The sequence below is a fragment of the Morus notabilis genome, unplaced genomic scaffold (genome assembly GCF_000414095.1).
Source record: "Morus notabilis unplaced genomic scaffold, ASM41409v2 Scaffold818, whole genome shotgun sequence".
Taxonomy (NCBI): domain Eukaryota; kingdom Viridiplantae; phylum Streptophyta; class Magnoliopsida; order Rosales; family Moraceae; genus Morus; species Morus notabilis.
In genome coordinates, this window is record NW_010358179.1 from 364,336 (window position 1) to 381,976 (window position 17,641).

General features: G+C 32.1%; 2 protein-coding genes and 1 pseudogene across 2 annotated transcripts; 1 reads left to right on the forward strand and 2 right to left on the reverse strand.

Annotated features, from left to right (window-relative positions):
* Positions 1-1,299: 1,299 nt before the first annotated feature.
* On the reverse strand, positions 1,300-3,094 carry LOC21395807. The gene is made up of 5 exons (XM_024161735.1): positions 2,967-3,094; positions 2,771-2,878; positions 1,928-1,998; positions 1,797-1,859; positions 1,300-1,712 (listed from the first exon to the last, which is right to left on the reverse strand). Exons 1-5 carry the CDS (start codon positions 3,028-3,030, stop codon positions 1,395-1,397), a joined length of 624 nt encoding a protein of 207 aa, XP_024017503.1. The 5' UTR covers positions 3,031-3,094; the 3' UTR covers positions 1,300-1,394.
* A 3,504-nt stretch (positions 3,095-6,598) lies between these two features.
* On the forward strand, positions 6,599-7,923 carry LOC21395808 (annotated as a pseudogene).
* A 5,803-nt stretch (positions 7,924-13,726) lies between these two features.
* LOC21395809 (transcription repressor OFP13) lies at positions 13,727-14,957 on the reverse strand. Its single transcript, XM_010092199.2, has one exon. It carries the CDS (start codon positions 14,817-14,819, stop codon positions 14,025-14,027), a length of 795 nt encoding a protein of 264 aa, XP_010090501.2. The 5' UTR covers positions 14,820-14,957; the 3' UTR covers positions 13,727-14,024.
* Between the last annotated feature and the right edge of the window lie 2,684 nt (positions 14,958-17,641).

Below are 17,641 nucleotides of genomic sequence, written 5' to 3' on the forward strand. Positions count from 1 at the left end.
AAAAAAAAAAAAAAAAAAAAAAAAAAAAGACATTCCAAATGATATGTTCCAAAAAACCTAACATTTGGGACTGGACCAAACCGTACATATAAAACCACTTGATCAGTTTAGACTTGTAATTAAAATAAATCTTGACCTTGAATGGATCTTCTAAAGTTAACAATTAATGCATGATTAATTGACACACCTAATTTCTTACCATCTTTTCTTTTTTGGTTATTTAAGTTTTGAAAAAAAGGAGGATATAAATGGTTGCTTCGGGAGGCCGGATCGGGTAAAGGATGGAGTTCTCAACGAATTTTTGGATACTCTGTAGATCGCTAAATGGAAATGGTTGAACATCGGTTGTAGCAAATGCCCTCCTTTTGTCGTATGTTATCTCGATTTTTTTATTGTTATTTTTTTGTTTTGGTTGTAATAAAGACGACGTGTGCTCACCCTTTAACGGACCCTAATAAGTTATTTACCGATGGTATGAGTTGTTTGGTCTAGTTAGAGTTTTCTCTATGCCAAGTTGTTGATATCCCCTCTCCGTGGGGTTGATTCAGGTCGACTGGGTTAACCCATCGACTGTTTGTGACTTTGAACAAGTTTTGGTTATGCTCTATTTTGTTGTGTCAAGTGAGTCTTTCTCCATTAAGTCTCGGTACCTTTTTTCGCTCTTGTACTATGATATCCTCACTGGATCAGATGGAGTCTTTGGTTCGGGGTGAATCTCCTTTGTAATTGGAACTAATTGTATCTTGTGCACTTTCAAAATAAACAACAAAAATAAAGTTATTACAAATTCCAATTCTTATATGCAAGTTCTCAGACTACAAGAAAACCACAAGCACGATAAACAATTGATTCTACGAGTAAACTTAAATGAAATGCTTAAGGGGAATAAACGTGTATATGAGTTTCAAAATCGGACATCAAAATAGGTACACCGACGATCAATACAATTAGATGGAAAAACCCGATTGAGTATTCACTCTCAACCTCTGTACTCCCGGCCTTTCTCAAAAAGCCTAATAACAATTTATCTGATAATTATTTATGAAATTGTGTTTATTGATGATCAAGATGTACATTTGGATGACAATTGATCATATGCATATTTAAGCATGTAAAAACTTTTCTTTTCTTTCATTATTATTATTATTATTATTATTATTATTAATTGTAATTCACCCATTAGTCAATAAATTCAAGCACAAAATTTGACAAGAGTACAATCCATTATGCCCGTACGTATAAATATTAAACGGTATATGTTTTTCCAGAGCATCGACCACATGCTAAGACTGACATTCATTTCCAACATCATCAAAACACTCCCTCCTTGTTGAAGTACTTTCACTTGTTGAGAGTGTTACAACAAGCTAACAGTCCACATATCCTGCAATTACTCATTGGCAAACATCCATATCAACAATCTTTGGCCGTCGTTTTGACTTGCCCTTTCCAACCACAGTAGAAGCATTGTCTTTGGCGAGCTGAGATCTTTCGAGCTCCATGGAAGATGTTTTCCCATCATGCTTGTTTCTAGCATCATGTTCATCACAACCGTTGCCATCGTGGTCGTCATCCTCATCACTGCTATCTTCTGATTCCGCGTCGCTGCTGCTAATTGCCAACGGAATCACTGGCTGATAACCAGCAATCGCAGATTCAGCAGCAGCCACAGCCTCGGGTGTGTGAAGATCAGCAATGCCCAGCATCAAGTCCTGCAAAATTGAAATATGCCAAGAAAATCAACCGTTTGTCTCTTTAAATTCATTGACCACAACAGCAGAGAAACAGAGAAGTACCATTTCAATGACTTGAGATTCATTTCCAGTAAGCGCTTCGATATCAAACTTTTCAGAATTGTCCTGTTAGCACACGAATAAATACGGAGAACGTTCCAATCGTCAAAATTCTAGAGAATTAGTAAGCAAACCTTTGCATCAAGCTGCAGCCTTGCATTAGCTTCTAATATGACTCCCAAAAAGTCTTTTACTTTGCCCAAAACTGCAGAAAATGCTAATAAATTAAACAAATATGTAATAGAGAAGGGTTTTGACTCATCAAATACTCATTTACAACTTACAGGCATAATACGAGCAATTTCATGAGAACAAAAAAAAGAAAAAAACCTTAATTCTACAACCTCATGGACCCACCCAAACGAGTAATCGCAGTATAAACGACATCATATATCTGTTTGATTTCTTAAAATTGTGAGAAAGATTGGAAGAAAGAAGAGGAGACTTGAATCACATCCTAAAGAAGAGGAGACTTGAATAACATCCTTTTCCCGCAAAAACTTCAACCAAGAAAATTGCAAACAATACAAGAATAAAGGGACATTTATCAGAAAAAATAGAGCACAGACATCACATTACACCAACAAAAAATATAAGACCAAAAAGGATATATTTGTCAGACAAAAAAAAAAAATAGAACATGGGCATCACATCAACCAAGAAAATTGCAAATAATATAAGAACAAAATTAGGAAATATTTATCAGGAAAAAAAAATATAGAACAGAGAGTTTTCAGGGATCATCATAAAGATGTGTACAAACTATAAACATCACCAAAACTAAAGGCACAAAAACGGGTGAAAACCAAAACCAACATACAAAGCAAAGTCAGAATATTGCAATTAAAAAATCCCAGCAACAATTTCCGGAACCAATGTATAAACAAAAATCTGTGATAACACATTAGCATAAACCACCTAACTAGAAACAAAACTTATGAAATAATAAAATACAAGAAATAAAGAAAATAAAGTACCTTGGCTCTGAGGAACCGGAGCAGTGATGGGACTTCCAATTCCACCAGGCTTGGTTTTCTCTCTCTGAGATTTCAGTGAGTCATTTTTACAAACATTTAGTGTGGATTCTGTACAAACATGAGAAGCCAAATATGCTAAAAAAACATTACAAGACTGAAATTGATATAGAGATATTAAGAGGAAAAAAAAAGGTACCTAAAGATGAAAAGGAGAGTTTTTTGTGCTCTAGTTGTAGAAGGTCCTTGCTACTGCTTTCCATCTCTCTCTGGGTTTTAGCTAGGAATATGGAAAACCAATTTAACCAGACAATCTTAAACCCTACAGATTAGGCAAATGGGCTCATATTGTTCCTAGGCCCAAATTAACTTTAATCCCACCGAATATCCAAGTAGAAAAAATAAAAAATAATAAAAAGAAAAAAGAAAAAATTACTGAACTTATCCTCCATACTCTTAATTACAACTTTTTTTTAGAGCTGACTACAACCCTTTTAACTAATATAATTACTTAATTAAAAAGATATTAACTAATAATAATGAGTAAAAATTTAGATTCATGCATTCTAAGAATAAGAGAGTATTTGTCTCTTTTTTCTAAGTAAAAATCACACAACATAATACTTTTAGAAGGTTGGTTAAAAACATGAGTAATGCTAGGGACACAAATTTAAATTTCAACTCTTGTATATCACAACTCAAATTAGAGCTCAATCTTTTTTATATGAGAGAAAAACACTGTAACAAAAAAAATAAATTTAAATTTTTGTGAGAGAAAATATTGTAATTAAAAAATTTGAGTTGCGAAAAGAACAATCTTAAATATAGCAATGATATGAAATAATAATAATTATACTGATGGGATTTTTGCCCTTATGCTAAAAATAATATGTAATTTCATATATTGATGTTTATACTAATGGGACTTTTGCCCTTATGCAAAAAATAATATGTAATCCATACTAATAGGAAGGTGAGAGAGCCTTTTTTGGAGACGTTTTTATCGATTTTTATATATTTTCCGGCGTTGAGAGACTCAATCTTATTTGGTTGGTCTTTTGAGATCTTTATAGATATTTTGATGTTTTTATGAGTTTTTATTTTGTGATAATTAAGTTTTATTTATGGTTGTGTTGTAATGACAGTAATGATTTTCTTATCTATCGACGTTTTGTCTCAGTTAGAGGGTATTCTCTTCACCAATCTATGTATGTGGTGTGTCTCTCAGATAGAGAGTGATTTTCTTACCAATCTAATACTGAGTTGTGTGACTCATCTTGAATCGTTTCTACATGGCTAAACCTTATTCTACTTCCACTTTGTGGAGGAGTCCTCTCTATTTTTGTGATAAGGGTGCGTTTGTATTGTCTAATCATATAAGTTACTCATTTTTTTTTTTTAACTTTAGTGTTACCTTATACTCTAATCCTTTAATGACTCTTTAATGAATATATTTTATTACTGTTCAAAAAATGTAATTATAATAAGTATTCATATATTAATATGATAATATAATATTTAGGTCAACAATGTATCTCCATAATTTAGATAAAAAAAAGTACACGGTCTCCGCGTAGAAAACAAAATGGTGAAAATAATCCTTAAAATGTGGTCACTTTCCTTTTTTTTTAATAGATTTTTTTTTAAATGTAAAAAGGCTATTTCCGTTTTTGAATTTTGTAAAGAGATTACACTGTTGCACATTAAATTATTCAGTTTTTACATAATAGATTTGGAACTTTTAATTTTAACAAAATGTATTTTAAATTTTAAAATCAGTTATAATTAAGATTCAATAATCAATAATTTTATTAAATTGATAGTTTAAAAAAAAAATTTGTACGTGACATGATTTAAAAAATAAAAATTTTTACATTTTATTTGTGAATTACATATTTTAAACTGTTAATTTGATAACATTTATTATTTATTATATTTTAATTATAATTGATTTTAAAATTTAAGATGTAGTTTGTTAAAATTAAAAATTTAAGATGCATTATGGCATATATCACTTCACCGATTTGAATTTATAATTTGAGTTTTACTACAGTAAAAATCTCTCAGAAACAGTCACATCTAACTTTTTTGCTACAGTAAAAAACTCTCACATAAAGTCACATCTCAACTCAAATTAAAAACTCGAACCAGCGAACTAAACAGACCTATATGAAAACCGAAAAGTTTGAGATGCAACTGATCAATTGACCTTTTTTTAATAATAAAAAAATACATTTTTAGTCAAAAGACTTCAACATAAAGAACGTGTTGCCCAAGACTGAGAAGTACCATGCCATATATATATCCCGTTTAATTTTTCGCTGCTCTATTAAGCGATAATATTTGGCATCTGAAATTCTTTATCTGTGCTGGGAAAATCAGAAACCCTAATTGTCAGAGCAGGTTCTTCGTTCAATACTTTCGGTAATTGCATTCTTCCGTTGCTGTTATTGGTTCTATTTATTGTCAATTTGAGTTTCTTTTTCTTTTCCTTTCTTTTTTTTTTCTTGTTAATTTTGTTGTTGATGCGGTTGTTTTGACTTGCTTTATGCGATTTTACTATGCCTTTTATTTATTTATTTTGCTTCAATTATCAAAGAGATTTATTCTAAGTGTCAAAGTACAATGAAATTCGTTACCAAACAGTAAAATGTGCTATGAAATTACTTGACATGTTATGTTAATCTTTGGAGTCACATCAAAATTGTTTGAGCACTATGAAATTTGTGTGATTTTTTCTTTAAAAAATAATAATTAATTTTTTGTGAGTTTATAATTCTTCGTTGTAGATCATTCTCTGTGAATAATTTTTTTTTTTTTTTGGGTAATATTGCTGATCAAGCAGAAGAGAAGGGAAGGTTTTATTCTATATTATCTGTTTGGCTCCGGAGAAATGGAGCAAGAAAGGGCATAATGATTTTCTTTCTTTTCCTGCTTTATATCTGTTAATTATTTTTTTCCGCATCATTTTTTTCCAGTTTTCCTAATACTAAATGAACTTTTTTTTTGTTTATTTAATTTCAGTATGTGTTCTCAAATCAAGTCAATTTGGATTTCTATTATTATAATACGAGTAGTCCAATTGAAATAGGAAACCTTGAATCAGACTCATAGTTGTAAATAGAAATTTTGAGTTCTTCCAAATAAAAGTAAAAACCTGTAGTATGATTTCAACCGTTTAATTTCGTGTTTGTTAGTAAAGATGCTCAGTTCACTATTATGGTTTGTACTTTGTGCATTCTTGCAACCATTTTTAATTTGTTTGTTTATAGCATCCTCCTTTTAATATTTCTTCTTCAATTTACAACTTCTGCATACAAAAGTTTTTAATTAGGGGCGTTCGCGGATTGGATTTCACTGATTATGGGTCATATTTTTAGTATGTGATTTAGTTCTCGTATAAATGCATATTCATCTTTCGTTGTTCCTTGAGGTAGCACGTTGAATGGTTGGGCTCGATATCATATTTGAAACTTCTATAACCCACTGACGTTCAGTTAGTGAGAAATCTATGTTTGCCTTCATCTTCACTTGTCAATAATTTGTACCATTTTCTTTGATCTCTGCTCATTGTAGAATGTTAAAACATATTTAGTATTCGAACCTTTTTTCTGTGTCGGAGAGAGTTTTGGTAACTTCACCTAATTTTAATCCAAGCGTTTTAGTGGAGTTCATTAGAATGCCTTGTGGACATTATGTATAATTTTTCTGGTGCTTCTAGTTGAATTGTTATGCCAACATATCAATAATTTGTGCTTACTATGTTCATATGTTTGTTAATGAAAATTTATCTTTGTAACAGGCAGATCGACCATTTTCTCTCAAATATTCCAATGGCTGATTGTAGTGAGATGGATAAGTATATTGAGATATGGAGAATGAAGAAGTTGATCAAGACTCTTGAAGCTTCCAGAGGAAATGGAACTGGCATGATCTCTCTTATCATCTCTCCAAGTGATCAAATATCTCAACTAACTAAGTTGCTTGGAGACGAATACGGTAATGCTGCAAAAATCAAGAGTAGGGTGAATCGTCAATCTGTGTTGGCTGCAATCACGTCTGCGCGGCAGAGGCTGAAATTGTACAACGAGGTTCCTTCAAATGGACTAGCCATATACACTGGTACAGTTTTAACTGAAGATGGGAAGGAGAAGAAGGTCACTCATGAAATTGTACCTTTCAAGCCTATCAATACATCACTATATATTTGTGACGGAAGGTTCCACACAGAAGCTCTAAATGATCTCTTGGAATCTGATGACAAGTTTGGATTCATAATAATGGATGGTTCTGGATATCTTTTCGGGACATTAAGCGGCAATGCCAGGGAGGTGCTTCATAAATCCAATGTTGACCTTCCTAAGAAACATGGCAGAGGAGGTCAATCGGCACTGAGATTCAGTCGTCTTCGGGTGGAAAGCCGTCACAACTATGTCAAGAAGACAGCTGAAAAGGCAATTGAGTTATTTATCGATCGCAAAACCTGCAAGCCAAATGTTACTGGCCTTCTACTTGCTGGATCTGCCGACCTGAAGGCCGATCTTATGTGCTATGTTTGACCCCCGCCTGCGAGCTAAGATACTAAAGGTGGTGGATATTTCTAGTGGAGGGGAAACTGGTTTCAATCAGGCCATTGATTTGTCTTCTGAGATTCTTTCTAACGTAAAGTTCGTGAAAGAAAAGTGCTTGATCAATCACTTCTTCAGAGAGATTGAGCAGGACACTCAGAAGTATGTTTGTGGTGTGGATGATACACTGAAAATTCTGGAAGTGGGTGCAATTGAAAAACTCATTGTATGGGAGAAAAATCTAGACATAAATAGGTATGTGCTGAGAAATACTCTGACTAACGAGATTGTCATGAAGCACTTGAATAAGGATCAAGAAGCCGACCGGAGTAATTTCCAGGATATAGCCACTTTATCTTAATTGGAGACTCTGGAAAATATGTCTTTGCTCGAGTGGCTAGCCAACGAGCACATGCAGTTTGGTTGCTCGCTTGAGTTGGTCACTGATAGATCACAAGAAGGTTCAAAGTTCTGCAAAGGGTACGGTGGCATTGGCGGGATTCTCCGCTACCAGCTCGATATAAGATCCTTTGATGAACGTTTTCCAGATTCCGAGTAAGAAGGCTGCAGTCAGTATTGTTTCATCACTGAAGTAATAAGGTTGCTTTCTTGGTTGCTGAACTTTGTGCCTGTTTCTCTCAAAGGGTTATTTCTTTTCTTTCATAACAAGTCTTGATTCCTTGAATATTTTGCAAAATAGGGTGTCATGAAACCTTATCTGGTATCAAAACTATGAGATGTTATAAATGTTCAAGGTGATATTTTTATGCATTTAGACTAGAAATTAAAAACTAGACATTAGATTTATTCTTGGAGAGAGAGAGAGAGAGAGAGAAGAGAACTATGTTATGACAAACTAGACATTAGATTTATGCTTGATTAGGGAATTAATCTTGGAAAAATAGTAACTGTATGATTCTCTTGTTGATGCAAGTAGCATTTATTTGGGCTTGATTCTCTTTTTGAAGTTTAGAATCTACTCTGTATAGAGCGGTGAGATAAGTTTATAAAAGAGAAACCTTCTAGCCTCATGTCTTCTTTACATCGGCTTTTTTCTTTCTTTCCTATCTTCTCCACATTGTTTTAGCCATATTATCATGTCTGGTTGCAATTTTTTTTCCCTGATTTCGTAACATAATTTGATTTGACTGATTTTCTTTCAGACTAAATTATATGCTTTTTGTAACAGAGTTTTAGAATGTGATGCATCATCTCTTAGTTTCTGAGGATCCTGTTTTGGACGGTGTTGGAGCTTCAAGATGGCAAATTTGTCAGTTTCTTAGACTTTACGCTCGATTATGTTCTCTATTTACCATTATTGTTTCCTTTCCCTTTTTTTCTTTTTTTTATTAAATATTTTCCTGGTTAAGTACACTACTGTGGTTTCTACAGTATTGTCTAAACAGTTTGTTGGATATCTACTTTAGATTGCTGTGTAAACAAATAACCCTTCCTTAATCATAGTAAAATGCCCTTGCTACTTGCTAGTGTGCTTTAGCTTAAGATTCATTTGAATTTTACATTTTTAAGGATTTTTGTCTCTCTTCTCTTAGTTTTTTAATGATCAAATAGTAACCATTATAAGTTCCCAAAACTTACTACTGTGGGGGGTTTTTTTTTTAATGTTCATAAATAAAAAGTAAATGGAAGTTGAAATTTTCTTTGAGATGCTATTGAGAAAATTTTTATCCGTCTTCTTCTTCACTTATAAAAACGACTTGAAAGTGATGCAAGAAAGGGCCCTTGTGATGAAAATATCGGAACTCTATAATTAAAGAAATCTCGTGTAAATATTGAAGGACAAAATTACAAAAACAGTGAATATTTGTTTGGAGGGACTTTCTCTAATAGGATATCATATCTGATTAAAATTATATTAGATTAAAAAAATATGTAAAACATATAGTTTTTAATATATACTTGACTGTTAAAAGTATAAAACTATTATTAGTTAATTTTCTTTTATCCTACCAGAGAAATTTCTTTAAATTTATTATTCTTTCTTTCTCTTTTAGTCTTTTAAGCTTCGTTCATTTTATCGATACGAGTTTTCAATTACAGTTTTGTTATAATTAAAAATTCTCATAAAAATCACATTTAATTTTTTTTATTACAGTTAAAAACTCTAATATAAAGTTATATTTCAATTCAAATTGAATATACGAATCGGCGAGAACTGAATGAATCCATAGTATATTGATTAAAACATTAAGCACTCCGTGATTAAAACATTGAGCACTCCATGATTAATTTTGTGTACGGTTTGATGAGTTAGATGTGGGGTCTAAGAGTACTTATCTGATCGGACTTGTTTTAAAGTGTGTGCTTTTCTGTTTTGGGACTTTCTGGTTCTCTCAGATTGGACAGACTGTTACACAATTGTAAGATTGAAAAGCCTCTTTGTCCACACCAATTTTGTCTTAGAATTTGGTTCCATATTGGTTTGCTACCTTCCGAGTTCTGACATTTTTATTGCGACCATTCACTGTTTACCAGGATGAATTTCGCAGCCTGTTTCTATTCAGGACAAAATTGATTCCGTTGCATATAATTTTACCTAAAACCAGCTAAGCACAAAATTACAATCCATCTAATCATGATCATCTCTGAGTGGCCAAAAATTATCGGTGGATGTATTTTTAGCCATTGAATTAACTTTTTAATGGTCTAACATGTCAGTGTTTATGTACAAAATTTTAAACGCACGATACTGAATTACTTCTAATTATAGATCAAAACTGAATTACTTCTAATTGTAGATCGAATCGTTGAAAAGTCAATTTAGCGATTAAAAAATGTACCTACAGTACAATCTTTATTACGCCCTTGTTTGTTCCAGCAATATTAACCCAACAATTCAATTCGGATTGTTATTTAAAGTTTAAATTGATGTTTGGTAGAGAACTAAATGAGGACAATTTAAACACTTAACAATGATTCAAATTCATGATTTCAGAATTCACCCCCTTCTAACAATCCGAATTGTTTTCTACAGTGAAAACAATTTGGATCTTACTTTTTCTCTCCTAAACTTCAAGTTTAAAAATGTCATAACTTCTTCGTTTTAATTCTGATTGCGATATTTTTTTTAATGTATTCATAATGAAGAGAGGAACAAAACCCAATCCATATTGCATATTTTTTAATGTCATTTACAATGCGGTTTTATAAGATTTGTTACAAAACTCTAATAACAAATTTTAACACTTTATCCAAACACATAGGGATGACAATATTCCCCATGGAGATTCACACCGAATAAACTTGGGATGGAGGATAATAATTAGAGACGGGGACAGGGATGGAGACAAAATCTTATCCCTAAGGGGGCGTTTGGTATGGAGTAATCTTTAAATGGGAATGAGAATCTTCACATATTACTATGTTTGGTACAAAAATTGTGATTTTTATATTCCCAGGAATACCTCGTCCCGTCCGCCCAAATCAACAATTTGAATCGTTAACCAAAACAAGACCTAAAAGTTTTACAAAATTGTCGTTTCGTTTTACTTCTGTCCCCATTTTCCTGGAGATTTTTTATCTGTTTAAAACTCAATAATTGCAAGCAAGTAGAAAAGACCATGGAGAATATTCTTATTGAATCGTCCGTTTGGAATCTCATCTTACACTTCATTGCAACAACTGAGCAGCTTTATTCGTTACCAGTCCATTTGATTGCATTACCATATCCTAGATGAAGATACATCTTGCACATAATACTACATTGTTATCGAAAATTCGACTAGAATTTAGAACATTTTGAGGATATGAGAAAATTGTTGAATTTACTTTTAGAGTGTATGGATTAAAATTGTTATCTCTTATTCTTAATTAATATCTTTTTAACTAATATAGTCATTTAACTAAAAAGGATATTTATTAAGAATAGAGGATAAAAATCTAGACCCATGCGCTCTAAAATTTGCCCTTGTTGAAGTAATGAACACATTTTCTGTAATTGAACTCTTCAAACTGTAATTAATGTATTGAAAATTTAATAAATTGATCGATATGCACATGTATAAAATGTGCTTCTAACTAGCTAATAGTATTATGTGTTGATTTTATTTGCATTTATAAATATTTCTTACATTTTTAGTTTATGCCCCACTGAAATAAAATTTTAGCTCTACCTCTCAGAATTATAGTCAACTAATCTTTTACGATTATTATTAGAGAGTTTCTCTAACAGATCGGTCTTATTTGATAGTGTCAGTTTTTAACTAATAAATTAAATCAAAATCACATTAAATTAAAAAAATATGCATAACAAATAATTTTTGATACAAATGTGCCGGTCGTAAATAAAAATCTACCGATAGTTATTTTTTTCTTATTCTACCATAGAAGCCCCCAATTATTAACCTGATGCTTTTCATAAATCTTGTTGTTTTCATTATAGCACCAAAAAGGCATGGACCACACTATTTGTTGAATCACTACTTCTCAACAGTGTTTTTTTTTTTTTTTTTTTTTTTGAAATAGCTATTCCATTAAAGAGTGAATAATACAGCAGATCTTCCTCCATTACAAGTCATACTCACCTTAGAAGTGGAGGCAATTACTTCTCAACAGTAATTGAATGATTTTTCTTGGGATTTCCACTGTATGCGATAACATGATTGAGGCAATCGCTGTTTCTTTAGTAGTACTTATCAATGGTAGGTGATTATTTTTATTTTATTTTATTTTTTTTAGTTAACCCCCTTTTATTCAAATTTGACTCCTGACTACGGTATATACTCCATAACATGACCCACAATTATTGGTAGTTGAAACTTGAAAAGACATACCCCGTCCTGGCTCAATATTAAGCATATAATATATATTTAAATAATATACATATATTTTATGATTGTAGGTGACGTTTGTTTCTTTTATTCGTCGTTAATTTTGAATCACGACTTATGATTTTTTATAATATTTTTTTCTTATAAAAAGTACACATGAAATGAGAATAGTTCTGAATTATAATTCTGAATACATGAACTAAACGTCTTTTAAGTCTCGTTCAGTTGTTCGGTTCTAATTTTAAATTTTAATTTATTTTAGTTAAAAATTTTCATAAAAAATCATATTTAAAATTTAAAATTTTACACTTTCATTTAAATTAAAAACTTCAATAAGAGAATTATAATATTATAAAATGTATCTTAACTCGAATTAGAAAATTATAATGTTGTAAAATGTATATCAATATTCTGAGAAGATAATGTGCGCAGAAAGTCTATCCATATATGAGCTCGTCAGGAAGTATATGTTAGTCTTGAATTGTCAGGCTCAGCGAGCCAGCCACTTCGAAGGTGATTTCTTTCTTTTTTTTTTTTTTTTTTCTACTTCAGCACCTATATTTTCGGTGAAGTAATTAAGAATTCATTTAGTTGGTTAATTTGAGTTGAGATGTGACTTTATGTAAGAGCTTTTTACTGTAGTAAAAAAGTTAAATGTGACTATTTTTAAAATTTTTTTACTGTAATAAAATTTAAATTGATAAAATGAATGAGATTCTTCATTCAACATATGCACCGTCAGAGAAGGAGGAAGTTTATTTCTCTTTATTTATTTTTTTCCAATGTCTATCAGAAAATATAGGTCTCGAACTTTGTAAACGATAACCATCCAGGGGAATGCTGACCGTCCTTATATCAATCAAAACTTTGAATGTAAAAAGAAGGCAAAAAAAAAACAAAACAAAAAAAATTGTGACCGTAGAAAATCTCACGTTTTTTTGTTGTTGTTTTATATATTTTTTAAGTATTCTATTTGGGTGAATGTAGAAAATCGCATATGTGACATGAGTTTAACAGAATTATAAAAACAAAAAATAAAAAAAAAGAGTGAAAACAGATTATCACTTATATAAATAAAGCTTAATTAAGTAGTATAGAGCTGGTAATATCATACAGCGTGACGAACTCAATAAAAGATTCCAAGTTTGTATAAATTGCTACTTCACCTATTTATGTCAATTGATCACAAAAAAGGCGAATTATTCAACTGAGATGTGAATGAAACCACTATTATTGATTAGCCAAAAAAAAAAAAAAAAAAAAAAAACCACTCTATTATGTGACAGTTCTAATGGACTGTCACATTACATATGTGATATTTTCGTTACTAACAGTGAAATATAGCATTTTTTAGGCCCGTTTAGTTTGCTGATTTAAATTTTTAATTCGAGTTGAGATGTGATTTTATTTAAGAGCTTTTTACTGTAGTAAAAAAGTTAAATGTGACTGTTTCTGAGAGCTTTTTACTGTAACAAATCTTAAATTTTAAATTTGAATCGGTGAAATGAACGAGGCCTTTATATACATCACATTAAAAAAATTTATTCTACAGAAAAAAGAAATACACTATTACATGTAACTATTTCTAAAGTTAATTTCAATTAAAAATGTACAGTATCAATAGAAAACATCCCTATCAAAATAGCTGAATTAAGTACCCACTATAGAAAAGTGAACTTTTATGACGATCATCGGATCATGTCATAGTTAAATTATAATTTGGTCGGGATGAAAATTGAAATTAGCCTTACTCCACTAAAATGGGAAGAGAGATCATTAACATTTAACAAAGTACGTTCTAAAATTTTGTTCTATGGACTAATCCTACAAATATACACAAAAAGATCTCATATTACAAATCATGATGATCATAATTATTACTATTATTTTTATTATTAATTACCCTGTTAAATTCCTTTCTTCCTCATGTCGTCTTGAACAAGAACACGTGATCAACGGCTCATGATCGGGAAAGCACGAGACGGCGGATGAGAAAGAATCCGTCGCCGTCGTTATCGTCGTCGTCGTCGTTGTCGCTGCCGAATGAACATCATTACAATCATCAGTACGGCCAGAATTATTCGCAAGCTCAACAAGAAGATCCATAAAAGCTCCGACAATAAAACCATGATTTTCCTTCCCATTCACTCTCAAATACCACCCCAACATCTCCTCCAAACCCTCCCACTCCTTCACCCCATTGATCTCCACCATCTCCTCCATCGACCGCCGAAAATCCCTGTACGGATCGTCTGACTCCATCGCCAAAACAACGCTCTCTCTCAACGGCTGGGAAATCTCGCCGGCGCCTGCGAGTACACCGGAGAAGTTGCCGGAGGAAGACTTCTCGGCCAATATGGAGCTGGTGTCTCCGCCGGGCTCGAAGAAGAGCCTGCGCTCCGAGCGGGCGCCGGCGACGAGCGTCTCGAGCGACTCGCCGTCGGGGAAGTCGTCGGACTCGGTGGTGGCGCCGGAGAAGCTGGCGGACTCGGAGGAGTTGGTGAACCAGGATTCGGGGGTGTCGACGGCGTCGTTCGGGTCGAAGAAGACGGAGTTGACGGTGCGGAAAACGTCGTCGGAGTCGAAGCGGTAGGAGAGGGTCTTGGGGTTGTGGTTGCATGAGTATGACGGCCATTGGCGCCAAGGGTGGTGTTTGGTTGAGAGGAAATGTGGGAGCTTCATTTTCTTGCCCATTAGATTGGGGTAGGGACAATGTGGGAAAAATATTGAATTGGGTTTTGTATTTTTTTTTTTTTTTTTTTTTGGGTTTCGGAGTTAAAAATATGGGGGATCAGAGAGAGGTGCGGAGAGTGTGGGTGTATTTAAAGGAAGATGGGAAGGAAATGGGTGAAGTACGGGCCTTTAGTTTTGATGGGTGAGTGGTTTTTAATTGGTGGGTTTGTTGAATTTAATGTTGATTGAATTAATGCCACCATCTAATTAAGACAAACTTAACGTATCACCATTCTAGTCAACATCAATTTTCTATTCGTTGAATATATATATATATATATATGTATGTCTTTTCCAGATTGTTGTGTGTTTGTGCATATAATATATTACAGCAATTGTGATGGGTAAGTCCTTTTATGTCCAGCTAAGAGTTGTTCACCAAAGGTTCATGAAAGTGGGGGTTTGGAGCTACCTTGAAATGAATAATGATACAATGCTTATCTTTTTTCTTTTTTTTTTTTTTTTTTTTTTTTTTTTAAAAAATTTTAAAATTTTTAATTTTTTTCTTTTTTTTTTTTTTTTTTTTTTTCATGTAAGAAACTTTACAATATTCAATTATGTAATCTATAATTTGAGCATAAACTGATTATAATCTGTTACTTTAATTGATCTTTAGATTTCTGTTAAAAGCGTTGATCATATAATGATCATACAAATTTTGTCATCATGTAAAAATCATTGCCCAAACCAAAAGAGAGACAACCATTATTACATGTCCCTGATTTCCATGCATTTTATTTTATTTTATTTTTTTTTTGTTTTCTACCCTTACACTTTTGTTAGTATACTACTGAAGAAAATTCGTGCAAAAGAAAAGGAAAACAAATAAGAAAGACCAACTATCGTTGTTCCAAAAAAAAAAAAAAAAAAAAAAAAAAAAAAAAAAAAAAAAAGAAAACAAAACAAAAAGAAGAAGAAGAAGAACAATCATGGAAGCAAAATTCATGCATTTTATTTTATTGTTTTCTACCCTTACACTTTTGTTAGTACACTACTGAAGAAAATTCGTGCAAAAGAAAGAGAAAACAAATAAGAAAGACCAACTATTGTTGTTCAAAAAGAAAAAAAAGAAAAGAAAGAAAACAAAACAAAAAGAAGAAGAAGAAGAACAATCATGGAAGCAAAATTCATGTGAGGTATTTAAGATAGAACAGTTGAATCACGCGTACATGCACGTTGTGATGCCCTTTTATTCATGAATTATGAAGGGGATAATTTAAGACCTCAAGAATAGGGTTCCATTATTTATGAGGACCTACTATTATATCTTTTTTGTTTTTATGCCTTATTCTGATTTACTAGCAGCGGTTAATTAAATAAAAATGATAACCCCCGTGAGGCTCCAACAAAACGACAACAAACTTGTTCTTCTTTCTTTTTTTTTTTTTTTTTTTAACTAAATAGTTATTTGTTTGCTAATTGCTATATTGTATAATCTATAGGTATAACACGCAGACAAAACTGTTTTGGTGTGAGCCTGTTAGAATATTTTTATGGGAACTTTCATAATCATAATAATTCACACTGTAATTTATTAAAGCATTTTATGAATAATTGTGTTAATGTAAATTAACACATACATGTATGTATAATATCGGTTTATAATGAGATGGATAATTTAATTTCTAATGTGTTTGAGGCTCTTGGACTCACTCACTCTAAATATTTGGTCAACCCATTAAGCCAAATTACCTCTCTATCCACGTTTTTAGTTAAGGCCCATTTTTGCCCTAGACTGCAGTAAAAAGCCAAGGGGCAAAATTTGGTGCCTCCTGCCGTGTATGGTGTGTGCCCGTGGGAGTGGAGAGAGGTAGTGGAGAGAAGAGTTCAAAATCCCTCCAACCTCCCTTTGATTTTCTCAGCCTCTTTGATCGGATTTCGGCCAAAATGACCGACGTTATTCCGTTGCCGGCAGGAAGAGGTAATCCTAAAACCATCAATTTTCTATATGCTTCAAGATCCAATTTGATAATGTGTTTTTAGATTCAATGGTTTAATTGACATTTAATCTCATTTACAAGTATTGAGAGCCCATTAGTTCCAGCAGAGCCTTCACAGGTGATCAGATTTTTAAATATTACCATAACTGCCAATTTTGTTTATTCATTTTACTTTACCGATTTTGAATTTTTTTTTTAAGGAATATACAGTAGTAAAAAGATTAAAATTTTAATTGAACTTGTAAAATAAAGGGGACATAACTTATTGACTGGACGACCCTATTTAAGCTAATGTTATTTATTTGTTTATTTATTTGACAAAACCATATTAGATAGGAAACAAGATTAGATATCCATATTGTTGTTATGGAGTAACTTATGCACTTAACCTTGTTTATGTAATTTTTGCTTTCTTTATTATCTTTTAATTGGGCGGGTATGACTGAATCTCATAAGTAATATTTAATCACCAAATGCCTTAATTCTGTATAACGAGCATGAGTCATATGACTTTGTACTCCAGAAGGGTACAAGTTGGCCCATGTGCAGGGTTGACGGTTTCCAGTTCTTAATTAACAAATTAAAAGGAATTGTTCTCTTATGAGATTAGGTGGGGATGATCAATCATAAAAAATAAAACGACATTATTTTATACTTTCTTTTTTCTTTTTCGTTTTAATAGCAAAACTTTGATTTATGAGACTTATACTAATAAATCAGGTTTTTTATTAATAAAATGTGTATAAAATCACGTAAAAATTAAAAAATATACATATTCAACCATTAAAAAAATTTTATCTACTGCGTACTAGAGAATCTCCATTAATTTACATGTCAAATAAA